At 35.4% G+C, this 20338-nt stretch overlaps 1 protein-coding gene across 1 annotated transcript in view; it reads left to right on the top strand.

Moving 5' to 3' along the window:
* Window positions 1-15972, top strand: part of TFEC (transcription factor EC) — a 63384-nt gene extending 47412 nt beyond the window's left edge. The window contains exons 6-8 of the mRNA XM_033058193.1: window positions 3998-4073; window positions 12112-12259; window positions 13180-15972. Coding sequence (XP_032914084.1) covers window positions 3998-4073; window positions 12112-12259; window positions 13180-13560 — 605 coding nt within the window. The 3' untranslated portion in view covers window positions 13561-15972. The remainder of the gene's footprint in view (window positions 1-3997; window positions 4074-12111; window positions 12260-13179) is intronic.
* Window positions 15973-20338: the final 4366 nt, after the last annotated feature.

Below are 20338 nucleotides of genomic sequence, written 5' to 3'. Positions count from 1 at the left end.
CTTGAAATTAATTTCTGTCTCTGAACTTTTGTCTTTCAAAATACTTTGCATATTGCAATTAATTTATTACCATATAATCTCCTGCAATTATTTTTTCACAGTAGCACACTTTAATTGATGTTTTCTCTAAGAAATAGAGTGCAAAAAAGGAGGCAGATTATGAGAAAAACACAGCGAAAATCCAGTCTTTGCACCTTACTTACTGAAGCACCAAAGCAAGAAGCTGTATCTCTTTATGGGTGAGAGTAAGGAAAAAAATTTACATAAAATATCAGACAAATTCTAAGTGGTTGCTAAGCTCTTAAAGTTGTTGAAATTGTACTTTACCAAAGGAGATCAGTGCAGGACTGTGTGAGACTCACCAGTGCTCTGACTGTGCCACACAAGACCCATAGCCCCACCCATCTGAGACACACTTCTGTTTCCTCTATGGACAACAGTGCAGCAATGTACAGATAGGCATGTTGGTTCTAGAGGAACAGTCTTAGAACACAGTGAACTTCACAGTTCAGTGTCTAAATAGTAGAATTACAAAAATAAAAAACAGTTTATATAGAATAGAAAACAACATCAGTTTACTGGAAGAAGATTGCCTATAAAATTACACAATTTTCCCCTCTAAAGCATAATTTGAAACAAAGTCTTCAGGATTTTTTTTGCAAAGTGTTGACTAAGCAGTTAAAATTTTCAAGTTCTCCTTTCCCATTCCTCCAACAGAAATAGTATGGGAGTTGCATTCAATGATCCTTATGAATCACTTCCAACCTGAGATATTCTATGATTTTATGAATTTAACCTAAATTGGTAATTAGTAATATAGCCACTATTTACATCTTTATTTTCTTACTTCTGTCTTGTTTCTCTGGCTATTCCAGTAATCAAAGAGGGATTTATGGCTTTACTTGCATGAAATTACATACTTGAGATTATACATCCACTGGCACAATGTGCTAGCAATCACTGTGGACAATTTTCTGCTACTTAGAATTTCCAGACCGTATCCTTATATCTGTCTGTAATTTTTTTTGTGGATTACAGACAGACCATGAAGATTTTTAGACATGTTGCTAGCACATAATTTCTGCAATGCCAGTGCAGCTGCTGTCTGTCTTGTTAGAGCAGAAATGGAGAGTTTTTCTGCACTAATAAAGGGGGTGGGTTATCTGGAGCTACAATGGGAAAGAGAGGCTCATCACAGACACATTAGAGATGCCAATAGTCTCCATTGTTTGCTTTGGCTTATCATAGTCCTTGCTGATCACAGAAAAAATGTCTGAGACCTTTCCCCTCCACTGGCAACTAAACTGAAGGCCATGAAGGTACCACTGCAGACAGGCAGCATCTATTTTGGCTTGGCTCCAGGTGTTTACTACAGAGCTCAAAGGATCTCTGGACATGGCTCTGCTATCTAAAGGCTTGGACATAATCATGTGTTGCATATAAAGGCTTTATCAGTGTGATTTACTCTTTTATGAGGATCTGGCTTCTTAGTGAGGGTCTGAAAAAACAGTTTTTGAAAGTTGATTGGAATTATACAAACTTTCAATTTTCAGGTTGAATTAAGGTCTACATTTTGCAGAAATGTTCTTGCATGTTCTAATAACAAGAAGTAATAAAGACACTGGAAAACAAAAAAGGTTCCTTTTGAAAGACTGTATATTGAATGGAACCATGAGAAGGCAGTTAGATTTAAGAAGTGGAGCCCCTTCATGCAACAGACAAAGCTTAAAAATTGCTTAATGTTTTTTGCTTTGGGTTTTTTTGCTTCCAAACAAAGTATGTTATCTCATAATCCTGTCCATGCAGTTTGAAAAATAATTTTTTAATTTGGTTTATGTACAATTTGATGCTTGAAATATTACTGATAACTCAGGATGTCTCTGGAAAGGTTACAGACATGCATCAGGAGAGTTCTATTGCAACATGCTTCCAAGGTTAAAAATCTCCCCCCCAACTCATTGATACAACCACTGGAAGTTTCTTTTCAGGAAAAAATGCAAAAATATAAAGAAAAAAGAATTTAGTAAGTCTTCACTTTTAAGGATATTTTTTTCTTTGCCTTGTTTTATAACTAATGCTTAGTTGACTACTTTTTGATTAATACCTTACAGAGTTTACCACAGTGTGAATATTAACTAAACAACAGCTATTATGCCATAGGACAGTATTGTTAAAGCACATTCTATAATTTTTTTTACTATGTCACTACTTTGCCAGCTCAACTGAAATATATCTATTAAATTTTTCAGTTGCTATGTGTTTTTGTACATGGGGCTCTCCTACAAAATCCAGTGCATTCATTCCAATGTGATGCAGGGATTCACTAAGCAGTATACTCAGGAGGGTTATAATCCTGAGATACTTTAATTTGTTAAATGAAATTCCTGCTTCTAGAGAAAGCAGGACAAGAGAATGCATCCTACCAAGGTAGAGCACTTCATCAGAGTAAATAATAAGACAGGCTGTTCCCAGAGCTTGAATCTGCAAGGGAGGAAATAACTGACTGCTGCACAAACCTAGGAGCCTCACACAGACAGGATCCAAACCATTCTATATACAGGAAGAAGGGGACTAAAAGTGATCCAGGTGGTGGGGCTGAGACTTAAAGTGACACGCTCATGTGACTATGAGAAGATTGAAGTCAGCCTTGGAAAACCCACTAGGATGCCCTTGGCTGAACACTTGTAACTTAGCTCTAAAAGTCCTTTCTGTATTTATACAGAATTATTTGTACCTTCACAAAATTAGGCCATTAGACTTTAAGTGCACATCTGCAAACACAGAGCATGTATCCATTCTGCCCATGTTCTAGGCTGGCCAGGGCTGGTCTGACAGAGTACAGTGGCATTAGCATATTGAGCCGAAGGTAAGGTCTTCCAAGATGCAAAGAACAAGAAAAGAAGCTCAGGGTGATGCTAGTAATGGAGAAAAGCTGAATCCTGCGTATTCAGTGAGAACTGGATTAAGTTAAAGTTGAGGCAGTGGACAAAATTGTGGGCTTACACCAGTAGAATACCAGTAGAGACTGTTGGTCTCTGACACCCAGCAGTGCCCTAATGAACAACATTCTCACTGAATACACTTTCTATGTCAAAATTACATACAAGTACTTCCCCAAAGCAATGAGATGTTGTGTGGACCTATTCACTAGAAAAATTTAAGGTTTCTGAAGGATCACGTACACCAGCCGGTATACCAGTACAATGCTGCTAAAGTGAATTGAAAGCACACAGAGAGGGTACCAATTTTAAGAAATTTATTGTCTCTTTTTTCATTCTAACTCTATTACAAAGTGAACTAAGATACCCTACATAGCTTGTCTTAGGAGAAGCATAAATTTAAATCCAGAAAATATATTTCATTGCTTAAACCATGGTGAGGTTTTTAAATTTTCTCTATGTTTAAAAAATATTTTTGTGCTGTCCATCACCAAAGGAAACAAAGTAAGTGTGTTTGAGACATAATCTTACTCTGCTTCAGTGAGGGGATATGGTTGTAGTTATGTACTCTCTGCGGGTTTTAATGCTGGTAATTGTAAATAAGGGATAGTGAAGCTGTTATCTTGTAATCTGTAACAGAGGTTCTGCAAAAATATCAGTTTCTGGATGAATTGTCTTGTATCCCTGCTGAAGTCACCAGCAAGACTCCACTAAGCTGAAATCTTTGTTCTGTGGGAGCATGATGGAGAAAGAACATATAAACATCAAGGAAAAAAATGTTAGGTCACATTTAGACAATATGTGACCATTTCATTCTCTAGAAATCTAACTGTAAATGAGGGAAAAACCTACAGTTAAGGTAAGATACAGACAGTACTTATGATAGAGTTTGTCTTGAGAGTAAGTCAGAGACAGGTAGGAGCTCATGTTAGGACTGCTATTTGAGGAAGATTTTTTCTGTATATTGACTAACATGTTTTTAACAAATTAAAATGTTTTATGTTGAATTTCTCCAAAAATATTTCACCATAAAGATAGTAACTGTTTCTTTTTAACAGTTGAGAGAAGAAGAAGGTATAATATTAATTACCGAATCAAGGAGCTTGGCACACTCATCCCCAAGTCTAATGATCCGTGAGTTCAGTTGTCTTTCCTATAATAATGTTTATAGTATTTATACAGCAAAAAAGAGACAGTTGTGTATACCAGCTATAGGATTGAGTAATAGGATACAACATCTTCCATGCCAGGTCACTGGCTCAGATCAGGCTGTTGAAGTAACAAACCTTTGACAGATGTTTTGTGCCTGTTGGAAAAACCTATGTGAAAGCATAATAATATGAAAGCAGTTTCAGGGTGTTTAAGAGAGACTGCCACTTCAAGGGAAAACAAGCAAGCAAACAAACAAACAAGAACAATAAAAGAAAAGCCAAACAACAGAAAGGCTGTCTCTCCATCCCCAAACAAAATTGTGTGGTGTCTCTGGAGAAGGAAGTAGTGATGCTTTCAGCTCTTGCCATGGCCCTCTAGTGGGATAACACAAAATTTACGTTGTCACTGTCTGCCCTTTGACTAAGAGAAAAAAAAATCAATTTAAGAGTCTGTAGACTGAACATTTTTCAAAAGTCCTCAACTCAGTGCAGTGAAAATACCAGTCCTAAAATGCAAGGATAAAAGTTATAATTGCTATAATTGCTATAATAATATCATTTTATGCTAATGCATATACTTACAGAAACACAAAATGCATATTGCTTGAACTATATGTGCATTCCCTTAAAGCTTATATTTGTCATCAACAGGAAAAAAGCTGCCTTGTAGAAAAGCCCATTGCAGGATTAACAATAACAATTCAGAGTGATTTTCAATGCAGAACTTTAGCCTTAGATTTCTCTTGTTGCTTAGGGAAGACTTAAGGCAATGCACTGGCATGACTGTGACTTGCATAAAATTGATTATACAGATTTTGTCTTTATCATTTGCATGTCAATACAGATGTGCATGATACTTCAAATGACAAAATCTATTGACATTTCAGGTTTTTTAACCCTAGCACTAAGAAACTTCTGATTACATTAAGGATTTCTGCAACAATACAAAGCTGTGTGAGACACAATTAGAAGGCTGGCTTTACTCAAAGTGAAGCCACCAGAGAGAAAGTTAACATACTGCATCCATTATAGAGAATTTACAAACTCATCTACTGTAGCATCCACCAAAGATTGGATAAATGAGCATGTTTTTTTATTATTAATATGGAATAAGGTATTAAAGCTGAATTTTTTTAAAAAAGGGCTAAAAGTACCTAAATAAAGTTTGGGCCATGTGATCCATTGTAGGCAGAAACTGATAGAAGTGTTTTAATTTTGCTGTGCATCTTTCAGTATTCAATACCGTTTGGGTAAGTAATTGAAAGATTTCTCAGAAAAACAGTGGATGGCACTGTTGGTTTGCAGCTATAAAGCAAAAATAGAAACTGGCTATACTGCAGTTAGAGATGGGCATGGGGTACAAATTCCAGTTGCACTTTTTGATTGCCTAGAAATGTGTTTCACTTACATGTTTTGGTCTGGATTCAGGTTGACTTTGCAAGCTTAATCAAAATGTTAATACCTAGAATAATCATTTAAGCTTTTCTTAAAATTATTTACCTGGACCTGCAGTTTTGCTCCAGTAAGTGGATGATGGACTTCACTCTCAGCTTTTTGTGTTGTTGCCTGATGAAAGAGTTTCAAGTATAGATTCTGAAATCATTGCCTTATCTTGTATTAGTTTGCAAACCCATGACTGAGTTCAGCAGTGTGAGCAGACCCAGAGTGGTTTATGTTTACAAAAGCACAAGGTGAACTTAAGTATCTCACATTCTGAAGACTGCTGGTTTCAAAAGGCTGATAGTCAGTACTCCTTTGGAAATCAGGTCTACTGAAAAGCTTTTAAGTTCTTACTAAGAAAAAAAAGGCATCAAAATGTGCAGGGTTTTGGAAGAATCAGGTTGCAACATAATTTTGCTATAGCTTACTGCAAGGATAAATTAATTCAAAGTGTAACCACTTCTTAAAATAAATGTTTTTAGGTGGAAATACATTAATTTGAACATGATGTTTTTTTGGCTGAGCAGATCAAAATTATTGTTACATTTTGGTATGGTCTTGTTTTGCCAAATCATAACTCAGCATCCTTATTCTCTCTTTCAGTTCTTGCTTTTTACTTCATAACAACTTACTGTGCCCTCAGTCTGCCCCCTCTTCTTTGAAAAAGATTTATCATGGCTTACAATACTTCATCTATAAAATTTTATCACACATAGCATTTTTGCTTCATATTGATTTTAGAAGATTCTTCTTATAGTGCAAACTTAGCTGTAAAAGGAGAAAGCTTACTGATGCTTAGACTAATGACAGTGAAAAAAATCAACCTCTGCATTGAAGAGCAAATACTACTATAACTAAGCCATTGTGGCTAGCATGCCTGTCCCAGATGGCTTGCTTCAAGAAGATTACATTCAGAATCAGAAACAGAAAAAGACTTTTTTATGCCATTTGGAAACCTTTTGTGATTTATATTTCTTAGAAGTGCTGTGTGGGGGTTTTTATTTCACTTTTGTTTTGTTGGTTATGTAGTGAACTTGTTTGGCTCCTGCAGAGCTTCTGCAGGGACTTTCTTTTGATTGGATTAAATCCCTATTCTTTTCACTATTTTTTTTTCTAATTTAATGATGAAAAGTGTGGATTACATTACATAAATGAATGGGTGTTTTAAGTTCTCTTCATCAGCATTAGAAAATGAAGATAAGTTACAAAGACCTGTGACTCTTTTGTTTAATTTTCAATGCTTAGATATCCAAGTGCTAGGTGATTCAGAAATGCAAATCAGTTTTAAAGAATAATTTAAAAATAGAATTTTAAAAATTCCAGAAATAGTCATATTTTGCTGAAAAACCCATAACCTGCTCCTTTAATTATACCCCCCTTTCCATTTGTGTTCAACCTTTCAGTATCCACCTTTTAGGTGCTTAACAGGACTTCTTATTGTGATACAGTCTAGTAATGCCTACACAAGAACAGTTTGATGGTAGTTGGACTTAAATTGCCAGAAAGCTGAACAAGAAAAAGCCCATTCCTTCAAGAGCTCTAGTGGTTTTACAGAACTGGAGTTGTAAGAGAACTGTTGAGGATTTTGGGCAGTGGGTTGCTCTCACATCCTGCTCTCTGCATCTACCTGAGCCTGACCTCTGGGATATCTGTGGACAGACCCTCTAGCAGCCAGCACAGACAAACTTCTTGCAAAGGAAAGGCTTCTATACACTCATGTTGTTATGAAGTGGAAACTTGCTGCCTCTTTCAGAATGATACACTTCGCAATTGTGCAAGTCCTCAAAACAAGTACAAAGTCCTTCCAAGTACTTCTTTCAGCAAATTTCTTTAGTCAAAGCTAATTTCTCAGAAACAGGGGAAGAAATGTTCTGCAAACACAGTTTCAACTTTGCAGAGGTATTTGTTATTAGTAACTGGCCTGTGTCTGGCGAACTCTGTAACTATCACACTCTCTCAAACACCGCTTTTATTAATTAGTTCTAATCTTAGATGACCAGATGCTCCCATCCTTCCTGCAGGAATTCAACTTCTGCAAAATAGTGAAGCTCCTTTGACTTCAGCAAAGTTAAATCAATGGAAATGGGCTAAAGATCAGTCTCTTTTCTATGTTTCATTTCTTCAAAATGGGAAATTCTGCTTGGTGAGAGTTGCATGTTTTATTCTGGGTATTTGAGTTTTGTAGAGAGATTCAGATGTTAAAGTTAGGAGTAGACAGGATTCAGAGACTAATAAAATATAATGTGGTTTTCAAATTTTTAAAAAATTTTCCATATAACTCTTGTTATTTTTGGTAAACCTCTGTTAATTAAACTCACTAACACATCTTTAGATTGCTAGAAACTTCAAATTACTCTGCTACATGTTCACACGTGAACAAAGAAGCAATTCTGCTTTGCAAAGGCCATTTCTGATGACCAGACTGGCAAAACATCTTACTGCTCTCAAATTAGTTGACTTGGATTAAAATTTCCCATGTATTTCAGTGTTTACAGGATGGTGCCAAGCATACATTTAATAAAAATCAAGACTAAGAAAAACAAAAGACAAATTAAAAAAAAAATGCAAAGCAAATGAATAGAACTGAAAGATGAAAATGAAGAAAAGAATTCCTGCTATATCTGAAGATAAGTAGGTCTATATCTAAGTTTTTAGCATCAAACAGTTAAGAATCCTAGTCTGTTTTTCTACAGAAACTTCCAATTAAATGAGTAACAGCTAGTGATTCCTCAATTTTTAAAGGTTCTACAAATGTGTTTATAGGGCTTTTCCTTTCAGTTTTTATCACTAAGTACAATCTACAAATCCCTAAAAAGCAAAAACTACAATCTCCTAGTGATATTTTTAGAACTTTTCAGGTAGTTTTATTTACACCAATTTAGAATTCATTGTTTCCAGAGAAAAACCAGAAATCAAATAACTTATCTGAGAATTTCTGAATTCTTCTTATGCACTTTTTATGCTTTGAGTTAATCCATTTTCAAATGCTTGCCTGCCTGATATGTAGAGCTAGATGCGCTTCAGACTATTGGCATGCAGGAATCTCACCTTTAGCAGCCCAAATTTGCCTTCATCCTCACCAGCTGCATTGTTGCTGTTCCAGCCCTGCACATGTACATAGAGCCTCTGCTGCTCGGCAGCACTGTTCTGTGACTGCTGTGTGCTGCTCTGGGCTGAATGAATGAAGAGGGCCTGTGATGCAGAATCAGCACAGACACCTTCAGTATTTTTGTTAGATCCTGGTAAAGAGAGACAAGAAGCAAAATACATGTTGACTTCTAAGGTCACCAGCTGTTCCTTTGCTGTGCTGCTTTCAGACCCTGGATGGTTCAACTTCAATATTCTTCATTTAATATGACACCAACCAGTATATGTACATTGGAGAAGTGATGTAGAAGCCATATGTGGGATATGCACACAGGCACAGACACACACACGTGTAGACAGGTTAAAGAACAGTCTCTTCAATAATAATAATAATAATAGTAACCACTGCATTTTTTTCCCAGCTCTCCATTGTGGTTTTGCCTCTCAGATTTGTAAATATTACCACAAGAGATATCTATCCATATGTATCTCATACAAAAGCTGACCAGATCCATCTCTCTGGCAGTTTGAATCCAGAAATTAATCTTTCAGTGAAGATTTATTCAAAACCATGAAAAAAAATCATTACTGTAGAAACCAAAACTATAGCTATCAAGAAAACATGAACTAAAAGTAATCCATATCACAAGATGATATTAAGTGTAGCAATTAAGTGCAACAGGAATGAAATTAATAAAAAATATTCCAAATACAGTTATGTATTTATATATATATGTGACTTATTCATATGTCAATCAGAAAAATCAACTAAAAATATTTTTTCTGATTTTGAATTCATAAAATTTTATAACTGACATGAGATTTTTTTTAGTGAAAACACTATGAAATATTTTCTAAATATGTGATATATTCAAATTTTTCTGCTGCTATTACATTTCTTCAATTATTTCCATTTTTGCCCAGCTATGGATTTGTTTCTAATTTCATAATACTGTATGTTTAGGTTCAGACCATCAGTTCAAACCTGTCTTAGTTTTGTTTTTAGTACATATTAAAGACTTACTCCCTTTTAAGGCAGATTGTGTTTCTCCATATAGTATATATAGCTCATATCTGAGATGGGAGTGGAGAATCCCTGTTCGAAAACTTCTTGTCCTGCTAATTTTTTTTTCTTTTATTTAGCTTTATTCATGAGTTGTCTGGCATAGAACACACAGATACTTTACTGCCTTTCAAACTCCACTGCAATTTTTTAGCAGGGACCTCTCAGTATTTTACCTAACTTTCCAAAGAGGTGTGAAGACAATGAGATTAACACGGTGATGGCGGTCAAAGATTTGTCCAGAAAATATTAATAATAAAAGCTTCCTTAACCTTTACAGTTTAAACATATGCAAGCCATTTGAGAGGAGAAAATCTTCTCCTAGGAAGGAGACCATGGGATGCTGGCAAGAAATTCTGTCCTCCCACCTGCTCAAGAGATACAGGACACGAAGAAGGCAGAACTGCCAAGAGATTAATTCATCCATCATGGGGGAGATGTATTCTGCTCTTGGCTCCCAGTCCCACCTCTGCTCCAGCTTTTTTGACTAGGCAAAGACTAGACCAGAATACATACCCAATTATGTTTTGGTTTTATAGACAGTAGGGTTTTAGACAACAATTATTTTCTCTCTGACCTCCTCACCCTCTAATCCCAAAAGCTGTGCAGTTCTGGCCTGCAGCACTGAGAGAAGGGCAGGTCCCAGTGTATCGGAGTCTCAGCTTGTGTGCTGTCCAGAGAGAGCTGACATATGAATTTGAGCACTCTTGGATCAAGAAAATGTTGCTCCCAAATCTCTAGCAAATTAACTGAATTCTATGGTATGGTTAAACACTGCGATACTTTATCACAATAATTTTGCGTATTCTTCTTAGTATCTTAAAGTTATCATCTCCATAAGGTTCTATCCCTAGTAAAGCATCAGGAAAAGCTGGGTGATCTGGGTCCCTAAATCCTGTACCTGCCTGGTTTTTGCACTATGCAGAGGAAAAACAACTGCAGAAATCTCTAAGGGTTCTTATCCTCATGAGGGGCAATGGAAGGGCAAATACCAATCTCTTCACTCTCGTGACCAGTGATGGGACTCAAGGAAATTACATGAGGCTGAGTTGGGGGGGTTTAGTTGGATATCAGGTAAAGGTTCTTATTTCACACAGTGGGTAGCTGAGCACTGGTAATAGGTTCTCCAGGAAAGTGGTCATAGCACCATGCCTGGCAGAGTTCAAGAAGTATTTGGACAATGCTCTCAGGCACAGGGTGACTCTTGAGGCGTCCTGTGCAAGGCCAGGAGTTGGACTCACTAATCCTGATGGCTGCTTTCCATCAGGAAAGCATATTCTATGATTCTATGAATAAGGGAAAGTGATAATAGCTGGGTATACAATTTTTTTTTTCTCTATAAATGACAACATTTAAATATATGTCTTTGGGATAGGTATTGAAAAAATGCTTGTCCCTCCCAACATCAGATTCTTACTTGTTTTAACAGTTTTTCTTTCTCACGCTTGTGTTTGGGACCAGAAGCTTGGCCAACGTTCTGCTCAGTCTAAACAATCTTGCAATGAAGTAGATAGTTTGGATAAAGCTCCAATATATATCTGTATATTTAATTCAGTGAACCCATCCTGTATCACAAACTACTGAAATGTATTAGAAATTAAGCATTTTCAGCAAAATTCATTGTTGTTCCAAGACCTTAAAGGAATGCACAAAGATTTGATAAACGGATACATGATAGTGTTTGAACTGTTTCATTTGAAAAAGTGTTTTGTTGCTAGTAAGGCTGCTTGTAAGCTGAAAGTCAAACCATGATTTCCTGATTGATGGGCAGGTTTAATCTAATTTTTTTGCAAGGCTTTTACTTTGAGTTGGGGTCTGCATGTAGCTGTAGATTTTCGCTTGGTTTTTATATTGTTTCAAGATTTTTGAACACGATTTTTGTCATTCCCTAGTCATTATGGTTAGGAAAGTGCGATTTTTCTGGTCTGTCATCAATGAGGAGTGGCATTCAGCACAGATCATTTTTTTCTCTACAAGCATAAAAGCAACCTCATTAGTAAGTCAGGTAAAAGGAGTAGTATATTCAAAATGATCTTTAAAAATTTAGGCTTAAGTCCTCAGTAATGTATATTTCCTAGTTCATTAATGCAGAAATACTGCACATAGATTTTAATCTTAGAGTTAATAATAAAAGCAATTTTCACTAAAAATATAAAAACTGTAATGGTAGAATCATGATATTGCATTTAGCTCTCCCACAAAAAGTCACTTTATTACTTTCTTTTGACACTTATTTTCATTCTGGGATTAATTTTACTATATAAGGGCTTCTTAACTATTCTATTAAAATTTCCATTCAGAAGCAATAATATCTAAGAGTGAATAATAGTCATGTAAATCATTATTTCATATTAATGTAAAAGATTTTGTAAGTTCTTATGAATTCTGCTGACATGCACAATTGTGAAAAGGTTATCTCTACATTCTGCAGTGATATGCGCTGGAACAAAGGAACTATTTTAAAAGCATCGGTAGAGTACATCAAGTGGCTACAAAAAGAACAACAGAGAGCCAGAGAATTAGAACACAGGCAGAAGAAATTAGAGCATGCTAACAGAAGACTTCTGCTCCGAATTCAGGTTTGTATAAGTGTTGCCATGAACTACAAAGCTTTCTCAGCACTTATCCCCCACCAAATTTTGTTAATCTATATAATTTTTTCTCAAATGATGTTTATTTAAAATAATTTGACTTTGCCTATTTATTTCTGTGTATACTGGGGAGGGTATTCTTTAGATTTCTAGATTTCTTTGATAATGATACCTTACATAAAGTAAGTAGTAGAAAATTAATAAAGTATTTGTACAAACAGTTTAATTATGCATGTGTCAGAAACAGAGAAAGGCAAAAAAAAAAAAGTAAATAAGTATATTCTTGCAGCCAAAAATCAACACTGGACATAAAGTTCACTTCAGTATTTTAATTTTCTCTTTCAAACTATTTAATGCATTACACTCTCTGGTCAGAGTGTCTTGTGTTATATCTGCTTTTGACACAAAGAGGCAAAATATAGCCCTTCATGACTTAAAAAGCAAGATTCTAATATAGACACAAACCTATGGAAATGGGATGGGAAGATAGGTAGACAGACATAAAACTGACCATCTTACATATATTGATTTACTCCTATATCTTTATAATATGGTCATTGTTAAGTAAATAATCCTATTTTTTTCTGGATAGCAGTTTTATAATGAACTATCAAGTTGCACATTTTTCTGATACTTTCATTGGATTCAGTATGCAATGGTTTTGGAGAGGCTGTCCTACCTTTTCTGTTCCTGTAGGATAGTTGCGTAATGACAGAAGGGGATATAAAAACACCTGAGTGGCAAATTTTCTTAGCTAAAAATTTTAATATTTTAAATTTTAATCTCACAGTTGGGCAACAGGTATGATAAATTTTCCGCGCATGATTCGTATACTTTCTGCAATTGTTCTGAAGAGACTGTTTTCTCCTTTGAAATGGTTGTCTAATTATTTTTGTTTGAAACATTAGGAACTGGAGATCCAGGCACGTGCACATGGCCTTCCAGTCATGTCTTCACTCAGTGCTGTCGATTTAGCTGCACAGGTCATCAAGCAACAGTCTTATCCAGAGGAGAACTCTGTAGACTACCCTCAACAAATGCCTCTGGTACATGGACAAAATTCTGATGTCTGCGATGGATCTACAGCCTTTTCTGATCCGCTTTCCCACTTCACGGATTTGTCCTTCAGTGCCGCTTTGAAAGAAGAACAACGACTAGAAGAAATTTTACTGGATGACACAGTGTCACCATTTGGAACAGACCCACTTTTGTCCTCCACGTCTCCAGCTGCATCAAAAGAGAGCAGCAGAAGAAGCAGCTTTAGCACAGATGATGGAGATGATTTATGAAAGCAGAAAGGGTCTCATACTTCTCTAAACCACTTGTTAAAAGACTGAGTTGAACGTAAGCATAGTTTATGCTTATTTTAAATACCTATAAGGAGAGACACTGTAAAAATCAATTACTACATGACAAGGGTTTCAATCAGCCCTTTCTTCACAAGAAAATAAGATGGACAAGAACTCATATCCCTCTGCCCCAAATCCACCCTCTGTTCACAGCTGACATTTGCATAAATGTTTCTTCACTGGGAATATTTTTACTATGACTTCATGATTTTTTACAGCACTATGAAAACGGTTACTACAAAAGGAATACCCATGATGCAAAACTGTATTCAAGCTCTTTTCAATCTACTTACACTTTTCTCTGCTACAAACACGAGTTTTAGTCATTTGCTGATTTCTTTATTTTTTTATAACTAAAAATTCTACAAAATGTGAAGCAACAGAGAACTATTTAGGCTGGGAACTGTAGAGATGTTACAGGTTTTAACATCTAAAAAGTCAGATGAAAATGTTTTTACACAAGTAAGCATGAATTTAAACTATGTGGGCTTCTCTTTAAAAGGAGAAAATCCATTAAACTTTCCATGGAATCCCATTTCATTTGTAGAAAAAGAACACTCTTTTAAGTATATATTTTAATGATACTGAATTAAAATGGAAACTAACATAAAGACAGTGATTCAAATGAACTCAGACACAAAAAGACACAGCGTTGCAGCAGAAAAACTGTGCGGATATACAAGACAGCACAGACACTCCATGTTACTGTTAGCACAATTTAAAACAAGTACTATTCGTGACAGTGCTATGTCAGCTACTTATTCTAAGAATATTCAAACTGTGTCCTTTTTTATGTGGAAAGAATTGGAATTCAGATAGAACACTGGGCTGTTGGGTGACAATTTTGGTGTCCTTTGACAGCACGGTGAGGTTTTTCCAAAGGGATATGTGCTTTTGATCCCTGAGAGAAATGACAAGATTTCTGTTGCATACACTATAAACATCAAGAATTTAATTTCATATTTGGCTTTGGACTTCCTGCAGAAAAGCTGGAAAGGAAGACTAGTCAAACTGAAGGGAATATTCAGAAACACTGATGTGATGCACTACCTCTCATAACCAGCTTGCTAGGAGGGGACATTCAGAAAACTCACTTCTATGCATAGAAAAATTCTGGAGAGTGATGTACATTCCTGAAGAACATTAAGTGCAACCATTCCAATTGTAATATTAAAATATGAGAAAATAAACTGAAACAGGTTCTTCATAGCTCTTCCTCAATCAAAGCCAAAAGATCACATTAGGGAATCATTATGGTTTAACCCCAGGCAGTAACCAAGCCTCACACAACCACTTGGTCACTGCCTATCCAGAGTGACTGGGGAGAGAACTGGAAGGGTAAAACCTGTAAGGCTCTTGGGTTGAGATAAAGACAGTTTAATAGAGAAAACAAAAGCTGTGCACACAAGTGAAGCGAAACAGGGAATTAATTCACTGCTTCCCATGGGCAGGCAGCTGTTCAACCATCTCCAGGAGGGCAGAGCCCCATGACATGTAATGGTGACTCGGGAAGTCAAATGCTGTAACTCCAAAATCTCCACTCCTTCCTGTTCCTTCCCCCCGTTTATACATTGACCATGATTTGATATGGTGTGGAATATCTCTTGGTTAGGATCACCTCTCCTGGCTGTGTCTCCTCCCAACCTCCCATGCACCCCCAACTTCCTCGCCAGTGCATCAGTATGAAAATGCCTTGGCTGTGTAAGCTCTGATCAGCAACAATAAAAACATCTCTGTCAGGCACAAATCCAAAATACAGCCCTATACCAGCTGCTGTGAAGAAAATTAGCTCTACCCCAGCTGAAACAACCACAGGAATTCTGTAACGATTCAAAATATGTTTCAAAATTGTGTATTAATTTTGCTGTCACTGAGCCCGCCTCACTACAGAAGTGTCACAGGTTTGGAAATAGTAAGAAGATATTAAAGTGGATTATTTTTTGCATGAATATTTTAAGTTTTTAAAACATACTATCCAAATCCAGAGCAATTGTTTCTTACTATTGCCTCTTTGGTTATTGGCACCTGGGCCCTCGCAAGAGTCACTGTAAGGTTTGTGCACCTGCCAGGCCACAGCGCATGCCTGACCAACCCTTGCAGTGTCACTGTAGTTTCATAACCGGAAAATTAACAGCTGGATAATACATCACACCCAGATGCTTATGAAAGATTATGGCATGTCCAATCTCACAAGAATATTTAAAATTTTAGGAATCTCAAGGTTTTCTACGAGTTTGTGGAAACTACTTGGATGTAAGGTGAGCTCTAAGCACAGACCTGACCATTAGAAGAGGCTTTAATGTACTCACACTTCATGAATCAAAAAAATGACAACAGACAGGGTTCTGTTAATTTTCTTTTGTTTTGTTTTGGTGTTTTTTGGGTCTTTTTATTTGTTTTTGTTTTGTTCGGTTTAGCGTTTTAATTTTGGTTTTTGTTTGGTTGTCTTTTTTTATTTTTTTTTTAGTATATCAGAAGGACAATCAAGTGTTAATCAAAGGTAACTAGATAACTGGACTGACCACCATTTTAATTGGATTAATTAAAAGAGGAACCATTTTGTCATAGTTTTGTCAAAGACAATTGCTAATATTTACATCTGAATAAAAAACATGATTAATTAAAAGTAACCTTATTGCCCATATTATGTCTAGTGTAGTATGAGTATTGTCCATTTCAGCTGATGTAAGGAAGGGTTATTTGGTTGATATCAAATGCCATTTGTCCTTGTACTGAAGTTTCTACTACATTAGTTTTAAATACACCAGTGCGGATTGCTCATAATGGAGAAAAAGAAATTAAATATGAATGTATTACATGATTTTCCCATTGAACTTTTACATGTGAGTTAGACCATACTTCTGAACTATACCAACTTTAAATAACATCCTGAATTTCATCACTTTTATAAGTACTGTTCTAAAAAAACATTATAATGCATCCATTAAATTTTGTAAAGTTGATTTTCATTCTTTTGACAATTGCTTCAGTCTAAAACACCAGAATTTTTCTATCTCCTTGCATGAGAAAATTAAGATAGTCAATGCTCTTTTTGCAAGGCATTGTATTGGATCTGTTATTAAACTTATTCAGGTTGTCGCTCTTCACACAAAACCTCCAGCCCCCTTGCCCAAAACCATAAATACATCTATTCTTCTATGTGTTTATTATGGCAATGGTATTTCACCAAAATCGCATTTTTTCCAGTAGGAAGTCATAATTAGTATTTCAGCTAATAATTATAGCCTGGATTACAGGTTCACCCCTGAAATTAAATAGTGGTACAGACTGCAAAAGCAAACTAGGACATTCTTGGGATTAATAGGTGCTACTGAACGTATTTAGGAGATACATGTGCTGGTAGTCACATCCCAGACTTTCTGGAGTAAACACTCCCTCTCTCACCACAGGCTTGGAAAAGGTGCTGAGAAGCTGAGAGGACTTCTAGGGTAGAGCCAAGCCAAATTCTACCAGCTTCTGCAGAGGAAAGGGATTTCAGAACTACAGGGAAAAATCCTAACATTTTTCTGTCAGGCAGAATTTCTTTGTTGTCCATGCAAGTTTTATTGGACTGAGTTGTTGTGCAAGCAAAATACACTTTTTAGTTATTTCCAGCAGAGATCTGTTTAATGAAATCTCATGAAAGAGATGCATAATATGCCCGTGGCTGTGGGCCTAGAAAAGAATTTGAAGTCTTACAGATCTTGACCGCAAGCAGGGCGGGGGTAGTAGAACTGGCTATTTTTATCAAAATGTATTAAATAAGGAGTTATTGCTTGTTTTCAGTAGCAGCTGTTCAAAGTTGGTGGACATATTCCTACAGAATCCACAGAACAGCAGACTGATAATTACAGAGAAGGAAAGGGAGTCGTAATATTTACATCCTGTTTAATTCATTGCACGGATATAGATGCTACACTAAGAAAAGAAAACTAAATTATTTAATTGTGCATAGCATGGATAGTGTGAAAAGCTACAGTAAGTGCAAACAGTTTTAACAAACAGGAACACAGTTTCTTTATATAATAAAATAACTAAATATAATTCAGTTGCTTAATCCTAATAAGAACTTCGACATTATAATACTTTCTGAATTTAACAGAACTGTGTATATGAACGGAGGATGTAAAATTATTGTAATTTAAAATTATGTTGAGTCTCTTAGATAAGTAAAGGCATTTACATTGCTATTATGAGACTGTAGAATATTTTTATAATAATTGCTATTTTTCATTGTTAACCATATAGTATCTTGTTTTCTAAGTCATTGTATGCAGAGAGAATGTACTTTATTATGCACTATATATGCAATCTTTTTACGATTACATTTTATACTTGCTGGCATTTTATGTTTACTGTATGAATATAATTAAAGGACTGAAAACATCTCTTTATATGTCCCTTGTGAAACTTCACTGTCCAGACCCTCAAAAATGCCACCAAAAGGCAATATAGTAACATCCAGTAAGAACATCTGAGATATCTAACAGAGAAAACACTTCACAACTGCTAAACATTTAGTCCATTATGATACATCATGATCCAGTAGCATCCCATTAATAAAAATAATTGATACATTCTTTAATATGGTCTCCTGCCATCTGCTTATTCCTGCTGCTAAGGCTTTGATTTATGGAAAGTGTTTTCAGAATGCTGCAAAATTGCTAGCAGGCATGATGATATCAGTTAAATCACTAAGAAGCTCTACAAAAACCTTTTAATGTACTAGATGTTCCCCAGACAATCTAGGATAAACAGAATATTGTATTTTAAGATGTAAAACATTTTTTAAAGCTGATAATTAGGTAGCATTTGGCACTAAAAGATACTCACTTAAGGAAGTAAGTAAGGATTCAGATTATATTTTGAATTCCTAATATCAAAAGTGCTGCTTTCTAAAGAAGATATTTGGTGCTTTCTGTGCATGAAGTGATGTAAAAGTTGTTGAGTAGTAATATAAATTTCAACTGTAGTTTTGTAATAGTTTATCATTTCATGTAAAATAGTGCTCACTGTTTGTGTACATCAGATACATCAGATAAAAATTTTATTTTTTTACTAAAGATTTCTTCAGTCTCTATTTTGTCAAATCATTAAGACACCCCTATCAGTATTAAAATGGAATATTATTATAAATATTATTTAAAGTTCAGTGATTATCTATGGAAAGAAGCTTTGCTTTTTTACATATTTATTATGTACTTAGGATTTGACCATAAAAGGTACTCAGCTCCTTTGTGAAGGGACTGAGAGCCCTTACTTTGCTTTGTAGAAAGCAAATGTTTATCCTGTTTAGGACTCAGACACTTAATAATTAAATAAACAACATCAGAAAATAAAATCAGAAGTTATTTCACAGATTATAAAAGCCCTATGTGATATACTGCTTGATTAAAAGTAGTGAGGTTTGCAACTGACAGAAAAACAGATTTAATGTCACCATCATTTGTGATGATAACCAATGGGAGATTAGATGAAAATGTATGAAATTGTGATAATAATAATCAGATCAAAAGTCTAATTATAAAGGAGACTGCAGCAGTGAAGTATGCTAAGGCTTATTGGTTAAATCACTGGTACCCATGAAGTTAAATATATATCGGTTTCATTAATTGGCAACTACAAGACAAGCGTTCTATATTCAGGGTGGTGATGATTTTGATATAATCCACCACATTGTGGTTAAGTATATGATTCACGTAATAAGAAGAAGGTGCCTCTAGGCTATTGTTCCTACCATGGATTAAAATTTACATATTGCTTCTCCTTATGTCAAAACATCTGGTGCCTGCAAATGCTAACATTTCGTTAAAAAGTTTCACAAGATAGGAAAAGTGGATTGGAAACATTGTATGTGAATCATTCAAGCATTATAATGGAATAAGAAGCTGAGTTATGAACAGGCAGATCGAACAGTAGTGTAGTCAAAGAGATTCATATGCTTATGAGCTCAAGACAACACTTTGTATAAGAAGAGGAAATGCCTCAAATCATAGAAATAATCAATGACTTTTTTTCAAATGTCACTGAGATAGATATACAATCTCTGTCTTTCCAAACTGTATTTTCCTTCCCGGATAAGATCCCTATACCTAAGCATATGTGGTAAAGTGCTAAGATTGTGTTTAATACATTCATTTAATTCATGGACATTAAGATGCTGGCATCCTTACCTGCCATGAAGATTCCTCAGAAAATTTAATGAAAATTTCATTTCTTATATTTACTTTCCTATTTTACAGCAATATATATCAGGTTTGAATCTCAAAAGATATCACTGGCAAATTATCTTAATTATCTTGCCTCCTTGGAAAACCTGTAAGTCCTTGCATTAGCACCTAGACCTAGACTTGAGACATTTTTCCCATTGATTTCCGGGTGGAACTTGAGATGTTAATTTTCAGTCATTGAAACTTTGTGGGTTTTGTTTGTTTGTCTGTTTGTTTTGATGCTAGGTTGTCAAGATAACTACACATCACAGATTGCTGTGATTAGCAGATACATTACTGTTGGAAAATTTCCTCTGCGTGAAAGGAGACAATAAATTATTTTCTGTGAGGGGCCTTGATCCAACTTATATCATACCTATTAATTTTCTGGAATCAAGGCATAAATATTCCTAGATGGATATTTTGCTTGCAAAAGAGGAAGCATTCAAAAAGTAGTGGTTCTCCAAAGTGCTTTTGAATTTTTAAAATGTATTCCTTGGATTAGAAAT

The sequence above is a fragment of the Catharus ustulatus genome, chromosome 4, assembly GCF_009819885.2.
Source record: "Catharus ustulatus isolate bCatUst1 chromosome 4, bCatUst1.pri.v2, whole genome shotgun sequence".
Classification (NCBI taxonomy): domain Eukaryota; kingdom Metazoa; phylum Chordata; class Aves; order Passeriformes; family Turdidae; genus Catharus; species Catharus ustulatus.
Note: the sequence above shows the minus strand (reverse complement) of the source record. Positions and strands in the feature narration are given on the sequence as shown.